This window comes from Oryzias melastigma, linkage group LG13 (assembly GCF_002922805.2).
Source record: "Oryzias melastigma strain HK-1 linkage group LG13, ASM292280v2, whole genome shotgun sequence".
NCBI lineage: Eukaryota > Metazoa > Chordata > Actinopteri > Beloniformes > Adrianichthyidae > Oryzias > Oryzias melastigma.
The window spans coordinates 27,867,852-27,877,977 of NC_050524.1; the positions used below are offsets into that span (position 1 = coordinate 27,867,852).

The 10,126-nt window shown below is 37.8% G+C and overlaps 1 protein-coding gene across 7 annotated transcripts in view; it reads right to left on the reverse strand.

The window, feature by feature from the left end:
• LOC112149133 (WD repeat-containing protein 64) overlaps positions 1-10,126 on the reverse strand; it is a 39,047-nt gene that overhangs the window by 21,554 nt on the left and 7,367 nt on the right. The window contains exon 1 of one of the 7 annotated variants that reach the window (XM_024276617.2): positions 766-993. The exons of 5 other annotated variants lie outside the window; for them this stretch is intronic. In XM_024276617.2, coding sequence (XP_024132385.1) covers positions 766-783 — 18 coding nt within the window. In that variant the 5' untranslated portion in view covers positions 784-993. Of the gene's footprint in view, positions 1-765; positions 994-10,126 lie in introns of those variants that run through there. One more of the 7 variants, XM_024276616.2, reaches the window with a different exon arrangement.

Here is a 10,126-nt window from a genome sequence, read left to right on the forward strand (position 1 = left end):
GATGTCTTTACTCATTGGCCAGGAATTACGAGGGTGGAGCAAATCAATGAGAAAAAGAATAATGGAAGTCATGTGGTTTCCAATCTTTGTTGGGATAGTTCACTTATTTAAACTTTATATTTTGGAGACCAATTTTGAACATCTGGTTCAACATCAGGTTTGACACTGTCTGACGGTTACTAAGAAGACGCTGGCTATGAAGATACACTCATAAGTGTTTATGACATAAGGATTATTGGGAAAATAGTGTGAGAAGAAACTCGTATCTCGCTAAAAGTTGTTTTAATGAGCCTGCATTAATGCCAACACATTTTAATGAGTTGCTCCGTGTTTGTCCGCGGCTCTCTGTATACATTCTGTAATGCCAGGCTACGGTGGCTGTTTTGGTCCAGTTGAGCATGGAGCCTATTCAGACTGAGGAATCTCAGAGCGAACCATCTGATTTGCTCAGTTCGATTGGAAACGAACCGAGACCACATGGAAAGATGGGTCAAAGAGCGGTTCCTGGTTCTGGACCAGGTTTCGCTTGGCTGTATTCGAACTGAAACTTTGTTCCGGATTATCGGGGAAAATGAACTCTGGTTCACTTTGAGCAAACCAAATGTGTCCAGCCTGAAAACACCCTAAGAAAAGGGGATTTTAACTTTCGGTTATTAAAACTTTCATCCACTCCCACAAAGTTGCACACTTATACCAAAATTCCTAATCATAAAGTAAAAAAAAGTTGAAATAAAGGCTCTTCTCTAATATCAAATCCAAACTTACCAACATGTATTGTTTCATCTTCTCCGTTCAGAGCAAACTGCCCCCCCGAGTCCCCATTCTCTGAGGTGTTGAAGCACACGTGTGACATTTCGAATAAATCCTAATCCTCCGGTTGGTCCATCTTTGTCTTGTCAGAAAGAAATTCAGCCGATTACAGCCTGAGCTTTGTGTCCACAAAGACGTTCATCCAAGAAGCAATCAACGGTCGCCCTGTCTGCCGCGCACACACACCCACAGTGTTAACCAGCTGTCTGCAGAAACCCAGACGGTGTCCAGGGCCCCACACACACAAGTCCTTACAGCCGCTTAAAGACTGGTGAAGTTTCCAGGCAACCAAGTATTCAGGAAGAGTTGATTTCATGAGCTATTGTCTGCATGGACCAAAAAAGAAGCATGCATGTTTGTTTTTGTGGTATTTCTGCTCCCATTCTGAACACAAAAAGGAACACAGTGTTTTAGATGGTGTCTTCTTTACTCTCTTAAGAACATTTCCATGGAAAATAATAAGGAATACTGGCAAAACATGATGAAAACAATAAAATACACACACGTATTGGGTCATTCACTGGAGAACAACAAACAAAAGATGAAAAAAACTATTTGCTAAACTTGAAACGAATAAACCGTCAGCTTGGATGCCCACAAACTATACATTCAACATGGATATTCCCGTTTCCCTTCCATCGTTCCTGCCTCAGTGACCATATCCAATCTGCGTGTGCCTTAATGGTCTGGAATAACTTGAATGGGACGATTATGGCAGTCGTCAACAGTGACAGGATCAGAAAATTAGGTCTCAGCAATTTCAATAATAAAGCTTTAAAAATTAACACTATCACAATTGGATTACAGCGACGCACACATAGGAGCCAGTGCAGAACTCAAAATAGCTCAGCACAAATCCACCATGGAAAATCCACTATTATACAGGGAGAAGAATGAAGTTGCTGGAATGGGGAAAAATTGGTACGGATCTGAGCGCTAGAGGAGGTGCCATCGAAGAAAAGAGAAGGCAAGGGCAACTGAGCGGAAATGAAGCACTTTCGCTCAACAATGCAAATCTGACGGGAGACCCACTTTTGAAAATCCCTCTCAGAACTCCTTCATTTGCGGTAAAAGAGGGAAAAAAAACAGCTTTTAGTCTTAGTGACTCTTGGAAGTTTCAAGGAAATTCCAACACTTTTTATTTATTTATTTGCAGACTTATGTAAGTATCAGAAAAAAGTTGAATGCGTTATGGAAACGCTTAAAATAGTACATTTATAGACAAATAATCAGAGTAAAAGACTCCTTTATCTGAGCTGTTTATTGTCAAATTTATTGGATGAACAGAAAACATTGTTTTAACTTTAAAGACCCACTCCGATGCGTATAGTGTTTTTGCGTAGCATTTTTTTCTCATTGTGGAGGACATATGTATGAAGAAAATTAAGCTTGAAATTGCATTTCTGAGTATTTCTTTATCCAAATAGTTGTGATTTAAGAGCAGACAAAAAATATCTGTCTGAAAAAATTGTATTTGTGGCATAGAAAATGCGCTGGGTGGGCCAAAAGCTCCCTGCTCTGCCCCATTCTGATGCATCCACTTGTGAACGACTAGATCCATGTATGTCTTTGTTTTCCTTGTCTGAGCTGGTATCTGGATTGAAACTGTACAGCTGGATAGCTCCAGTATTACTTAAATTTTTTGATCCAGAACTGCAAATGTCTTTGGGACCCTTTGTTCTCATGGTGAGAACTTTTGATCGCTTTGACATCCACTAGACCAGTGGTTCCCGTGGACTGCGACCGGTCAGTGGGACAGTTCCCAAGATCTACCATTTTTTTCTGTTTTATTTAAAATCTGATTCAGAAGGAAGTTTTATTTTGGAAAACTACTGGATTCTCCCCAACACATCCGAGTCATTTTTGACACATCGAGTCACTTGATTACGCATCTGAAATCCATCTATGACTTTTAACAGTGACAGCGTCGAACGCTAAATTGAAGCCGCCAAGTTAACAAAGTTAACAGAAAAAGAGTAACACAGGAAGAGCCTTCGACTTCAAAATATAAGAAATCAGCTTTTCTCTGAATATGGATTTATTGCAACAGTTGTTCCTAATAAAGTTGTTCAAATGGTGGATTCCCGTGAAGGTATCAGTTTTAGCGTCCATTTTTATCCGTCGCACATTTGAAGTCGGACAAGGCTGAAGTTGGCATCAAACTTTTTAGGTTCCACTTTGACAGTTATGGGTTAATGAAAAAATCTGTACAACATTTTAAGGGCTTCTACACAAAATCTAGAGTCCAAATTAAGTTTAACCCGGTTTCTGATATTTTAGAGCAGGGGTGTCAAACTCAATCGCACAAGGGATGAAAATCCAACTCACACCTTAGGTCGCAGGCCGAACAGGATAAACATTTATTGAACTAAATTTGTGAAACTTTAAAACCGTGACTTTTAACATAATTATGAACTACATATATTGCCTTACCTGCGACAAAGCTAGTGTGAATGCTGTAAGCTGAATGTGGCTGCTGAAAATGCTAGTGCTGAAAGCGGAAGATGCTGAAATTGATAGCTAAAAATGCTGAAGCTGATTGCTGAAATTAGTGACGCTAATAGCTGAAAACGCTGAAGCTAATACCCAGCTAAAATATTAGCTAAATGCCAAATTAGCCTAAAAAGCTATCAGAATGCAATTTTTTAAAACTTTAAAGACTTTTTAACATAATTGTGAATAAAAAAAGGCAGGAATCTTATTCCAGAATAAATCAACTTAAACCTTAAATAACTTTTTATATTTTACTCTCCATAAACATATATTTTGTCAAAATTATACAAGTAAGCACAAGATAACATCGGGCCATTGATAAACATTAATTAAAATTAATGTAGAGGGCCGGATATAATTACTCGAGGGCCAGGTCCGGCCCCCGGCCCCCGGGCCTTGACTTTAACACGTTTTAGAGGAAGAAGATAAACTTTACTCTCAAAAGTTAATGTCCCCTACAGTGAAAATGATTAGAGTTTTTAACATGTATGTCATAATCTTAATCAGACAGATGGCGAGCAAGGGCGGGGCTACTGAGCTCAGCACCAAAAGCCACGCCCACCCAGAGGAGAATTTGAAAACAGAGGATTCTTATCAACATAAAAAGAGGCTTTTTAAGACATTTAGGCTGTGTGATTTTGGTTAAAAACGTCACAATAATAAATAAAATCCCACTGAGAACATTTGAAAAAGAAAAAACATTTATTATGGGGACTTTGAGGGAAACTGGAGGTTAAAAAAAAACAAAATCAGAAGTCCACTTCAATATGCCTGAAATAGGATATATATTACCCGACATTAAACTGGTCCAAGTTTGGAGACCACTGCCTTATATTTTAATAATTGCAGCAAAAAAATGAAACTTCAAAACAAAGACAGACCATCAGCGTGACCTTTTCTGGATTTTCCCCCAACTTGATCTTTCCAGAAAATATACAGCCTCACAAAATCCCAGTTTTCTGCTCTTAGAAGGGGATCCGCCCGTTTAAGGGAGAGCCTGCGCGATCCCAGGCTGCTGCAGCCTTGACGCCTCGGCTGATCCGAGGTTGGCAAAAACATTTATCACTTTGGAAACAAGCATGACAGAGACAAAAGGACACGCGTGTCTATCACAGCGACGAATCCATGGCAACAATATTAGGATTGATCCAGGAAACACTTTGATCTGGCTGGAATGGAGAATGTCAGGCTTCAGAGAATACAAGCCAGCATGAATTCACAGGAAATGGGTCAAGGGAATTATTCAGCACTGGTGGATTTGATGGAAGTGGGCCCGTGATCAAACAAACGCCATTTACATGGTGCTGACGCTCAGCATGTGTGGGTGTACAACCATTAAGTGCGTTGGTGGCGTGTGGGTGCATATAGAAAAAGAGAAGGCCGAGGCCATGACGGAAAGAACAATTAAAAAGAGAATCAATGTAACAGTGAAACTGTCGTACGGGTTTCATCTAGGAAGTGCGTCAGTGAACTTCTTTGAGTATTTCTCAAACTCGCTTTTCAGCTCTGCTCATTTCCCAGCGACTCTGTGAGTCGGTCGTTTTATTTTTTCTCCTAATGTATTTCCTCACTTATCTTCTCTTATCCCGATATTGCTTAAAGACAGTATTAACTGTGTGCAGCAGCTCTGTGATGGCTCCAGCAGTGTTTCTGTTTGTATCTGTGGTCCTGTGAAACAACGCTGCTTTGATCGTGACTGTTGTCTCCTTGTGTTTCAGACTTCTCACAAACTCCCCTTTAACTTCCTTCGGAGCCGGAAAACTCTGGTTTCCTAACTTTCCTTTTCTTCTGTGGCATTCGTTTTATTTCTAAGCTCTTTGCTGAGTAAGTAACTTAAGCAGCGGCTCGCTAGAAGTATTGGATTCAATCTAAATAATGGCAAAGTGGGCCAAGTCTCACATTTTTCAGGATCTGCGTCTGTGTGTAGGAGTGTGCGTGTGGACAGGAATCTGCCTGAATGTCTGAGGCCATTTGCAAACTATTCAGTCACCATGTAAATGTGGTTAAAATGCACAAATTAGTGTTTAAATGCCCACTCTGATCGTCTTTTGGTCTGTTTTCAAAGTATTCCCAGTTGTATTTTAATTATGATTATGACATTTTTAGCCAAAATAAAAAAAAAGTCAATTTCTAGGACAGTTTCTGCAGAACAGCAGAAGTTCATTAGAATTTAACCTTTAAAGGTGTAGGTTTGGAGTGGGGCTGTGCCCATTTCCCATCATCCATCTGTTAACACACTCTCCAGCTAGCTTACAGCCCCTCACAACGCCAAGGTAACATTATTGGTGCAACACACATGGTGAGCAATATCTGAGATGTCCAGTTGTAGCGTTTCAATCCAGATGCTCAGACGAGGAAAACAAAGACGTTCATGAATCTATCTGTTATCGAGTGGATGCATCAGAGTAGACTCTTTTCACAATGACATCAGATAAAATGACGACAGAGTCGAAAATGCTAATAGTGACTTCCGGTATTTGGGTTTAGCACAACAAAGCTGACAGCTGAACACTGTTTGACAAAAATTTACGTAAATAATAAAAGGTAACCATACCCATTCCAAAAGAAAAATGTACAATATTTGTATTATGAATGTCTTGTCAGACTGTATTTTCATTCTCTCTCTTAGATTGTTCAAAAATCAAAATACAAATTTGAATACTCCTTCAATATTTGAGGTTCCATTGAAAATATCAACCTTTCATTTGAGCAGATATTATTCTAACGGGTTCTATTTTGCTTGATGTTATACGCACATTTTTTTAAGTGTGATCAGCACAACTTATGTCGGTCTCAAATACTAGGTGCAGCACGAGCCCAAACTGAAATGTAGTTGTTATAAAAAGAGGTATTTGTTGTTTTTTGGGGTATTTTAAGGGGTAATTGTAAAAATAGGAATGCTTTTAACAGGAATATTTTTTGGACGGTCACAAATTCTTTTTATCCTTGTTTATCTTTATTATCCCGGAGGGATCAGACACAGTTATGAGCAAAAGCAAAGGCTTGAGGCTCACTGTAGTAGCATCTACCTCACACATGAAGGCTTTTTTCAACAGTGTTTTTTTTTTGTCTGCCCCTTTTTCACAGTGATTTGAATAAAGAAATACTCAGAAATGCAATTTTAAGCTTATTTTTCTTTCTGTATGTTCAAGATCATCAAAAAAAATACAGCAAAAACCCCATTTGCATTGGAGTGGGTCTTTAAAGTTTCTACCTTTTACAGAAACAACCAGCATTTCTAATTGCAAGCACTGATGCACTTATGAGAATATTATTTTATATACAGCAGGGCATTTAGAAGCACAGCTTAGATCGTATGTTGATTGATTACTACGATTTTAATTAGTATATGAATAAAGAAAAACTCATTAAGAGATGCAGGAAGTGAACACAAACTTTCGGTTAACTGTTAAATAAATCAGACTAATGTTAACTCCAACAATGTCTAAGACGTGAGCTTTGTTACCAAACACTAATCTCAGCGGCTGTGAAGCTTTTCAGAAAATCCCTCGTAAAATGAAATGAAATAATGCTCACTGAGCAGACTGCTTAGATAAAAGTGCTCCATTTAAAAGACGGCCATTTTTGAGCCCTGGAGGAAATGAATTGCTCCTGGGGTGCTCATGGGATAGCTAGAAAGGCAAACTGAAACAATCCCCCAGGCTTGATTACAAAAGACCTAAAGGAAGATTGCTCAGACTCTGAAAATATGATTAATATTCATTCAAAAATTATTATACTAAATGCTTTATTATTGCCCAAATACAAATCAAGTAGATGTATATTTCCCTTAAAGAAGGAAGGCATTAACGTTTGAACTATAAGAAGGGGATAAAACTTAAATGTTTAATCCCTTTTCAGTTTAAATGTATGCAGCAGCATTTAAGGTACTGCAGCTTGAAAAGGGACGTCCTGTATGTTCAGAAGAATTTGAAGACAAACGGACGTCCTTGGAGATCATAGTTGGGTCCACCATAGTGGGTTCAAAATCCAGTGCCATGAAAATTTCCCAGAAGTCTCAGTGAAAACTAGTATGCATCAATTAATATATAGACCACAATGCACTGGGTTTGTCACAATTAGTCAATAAAAAATATATATATAAATATATATATATATATATATAATATATATATTATAAATTATCAAAGTTTTCATTATCAGAGCAGTCAATTCACAAATACTTTTTGGAAAATAATCATATTTCTTAGGTTTTTACTTTCACAAATGGGTGATGTCATATTTAAATAATTTTAAAAATGAGTGTGAATGTGCCAGAATTACATTAAAATCCAGGGCTTGGAGTAAAGAGTGAATTCAGACAAAGCCCATAAATTCCTACAATTTTGGATTTAGTCTCCTTTTTACCTGATATGCACATCCAGACATTTTTGCGTTTATTCTTTGTATATGAGACCTGGCATTGTGTTAAACTTAAAATAGTTAAAATTCTAAAATTCTAACATCATCATTTTTTTTTGTCCAATTATTATTTAAACCATCTTCTTAGATTTAATTAAAGCTAATATAGCTTTACAGGTAACATCTTAATAAAGTAATATTAATTTTTAACTGCAATTTAATCATAGAAAATTCACATTTTCTATAAGACCAAAGAATTAGCTCATAAAACTACATTTTTTTATGTATTTAATTAATTTTGTCAGCCACGCTGTTGAAAAATTGCATAGTTCTTCTCTAAAAACAGACATAAAGGGAACTATTTATTGCTCTAAAACTTTTGTATCATCATCTGCAATTATAGTTCCTTAAAAAAAATCCACGTAAAATGTATGGATATATGCACCACCATACCATCAGAAATTTGAACTGAACCTTTAACATGTCCTTTTTCTGGAACTCTGGTATCACTGATCACATGTTTACTGACCAGAACGTCAAACCTGGACTCTCCTGACTCCAGAACTCACTCCAAACAGATTTACATACAGTTCCATTTGCTGACGGTGTTTCCAGGAGTATTTATGGCATTAGAATATTTCTCCTCATCTCACACGCATACATATTTCTCCAGATTTTCTCTTTTGATGACATGAATGTTGACATTTGCAAAATCTTACAATTTAATGTCAAGAAAATGAGTTTTTACAGTTTTCCTAAAATTTTTAACACATTTTTTACGGGTTAGAAAATCTCTACGCATCTCAAAGTCTTAGAGACTCACTTATTTTTGTGACTGATCATATTACAGACCGGATATGAATCAGCTGCAGGACTCATTTGACAGTTTTATAGCTTTTTTAGCTATTTTTGTCAACTCATTTGAGATTTTTAGCAGGCAACACTTTTACAGAAATATTAGACCATTTAATTTGAAGTACTTTAGTTTTCATTCTGGTCAATGAAATAGAGTCAATCCTGGTGTGTATTTCAGGTATGGAACACTAAACATTTTCATTTTCAAGGGACACAAAAGTCTCCAATCAAAAAATTACAGCTGAACAGTCAAAGACGTTTTACTAATTTAGAGAAAAATGTGTTTTGATTGGTTTGCTATTTGAATCTTTACAGATAATTTCCAGTTTCCACCCAGTGGCTTTCAGCTATCCCTCCTGCTGAGCCGTCCTAAAACCGTCCTGACAGCTAAATGGCCTGTAAATGAGCTAACTGACAACTCTTCCTGGCTGCTGCGGCTATAAAAGTATGTGGAGAAAAATGAAAGCAGTGTTTTAGGGAAAAGAGCTCCTTTCAAACTGTTAACCACACCAGTGGATCTCATGTTTCAGACTACTGCTACGGGCAGCCTTTTTTTTTTTTACCACGATGATGATGAATCCTGCAAGATATCAGCAGTTTTTGGAACCGAAGCACGCCCCTCTCTGTACATCTACTACTAAAAGAAGGAAGTTATATGGCTTTAAAGTTGTGGCTGATTAATTTCTAAATAGGAAAAAGAAAAAAAATCTACAGCAAGAAGCATTTTGTTGTCATAAACACACAGGAGGAATTGGAAACCGGATCCATGGCACATTAAAAAAAAAATGTCACACCGAGCAATATCTTACTCCGAGGTCTCCAGCAGGCCTGTGCCGCCATTGATCTCATCTGCCATCAGGCTGATGATGAGTTTCAGAGCAGAGGGTAACTCAGCGCCTCATCTGTCAGTCACAAGCGCTGCAAAGAACCAAGAGGAAGCCAATAATGCTTCTCTGAAACTCCTTGGAGATGAGCTCGTCAGCTCACATGCAAATGGCTCTGTGGGATGCTGAAACAGAAGCAATCAATATCGGTGGCAAGAAAAAGAAAAAAAGTCTTCATCACAAATGTAAAAACTGCACAAAGATCAAGGATAGGAAGGTGTTTGTGTGTGCATGCACACTGTAAATTGAGAGTTTGTTAAGGGAAAGTAAGATTAAGGTAAGACTCAGAATTTGCAGCGCTGGAGGTATATTTAAAATTCACCCAAAGTGTGTGTGTGCGTGTAAATGTGTGTGTGCATGTGTGTGAATTCATTACTACCATCAATCACTGTACTGGCCAAATGGAATTCAATTACAGACAGAAACGAGGGACTAGAAGAAAAGGAAAAAAAAAACATGGGTTGATTTGTGGAGAAACATCTCCCCCTGGTGGACACCTGCTTTTATGCAACACAAAGTCCTGGTGCTCCACACTCTTGCAGGATTCTTTCTGATGTTCATTAATGCAGTTTTTGATGTTTGTTATTCAAGACTTATATTGCTTTTTGAATTCCTTTTAGCTTCCACCTTATTTGCTGCCATAGAAACACATTCAGACGCTCAGATATTTCCATTCAGCACAACGTTGCTTCTCTTTTCCTGCCTTGCGATAAAGAAACACA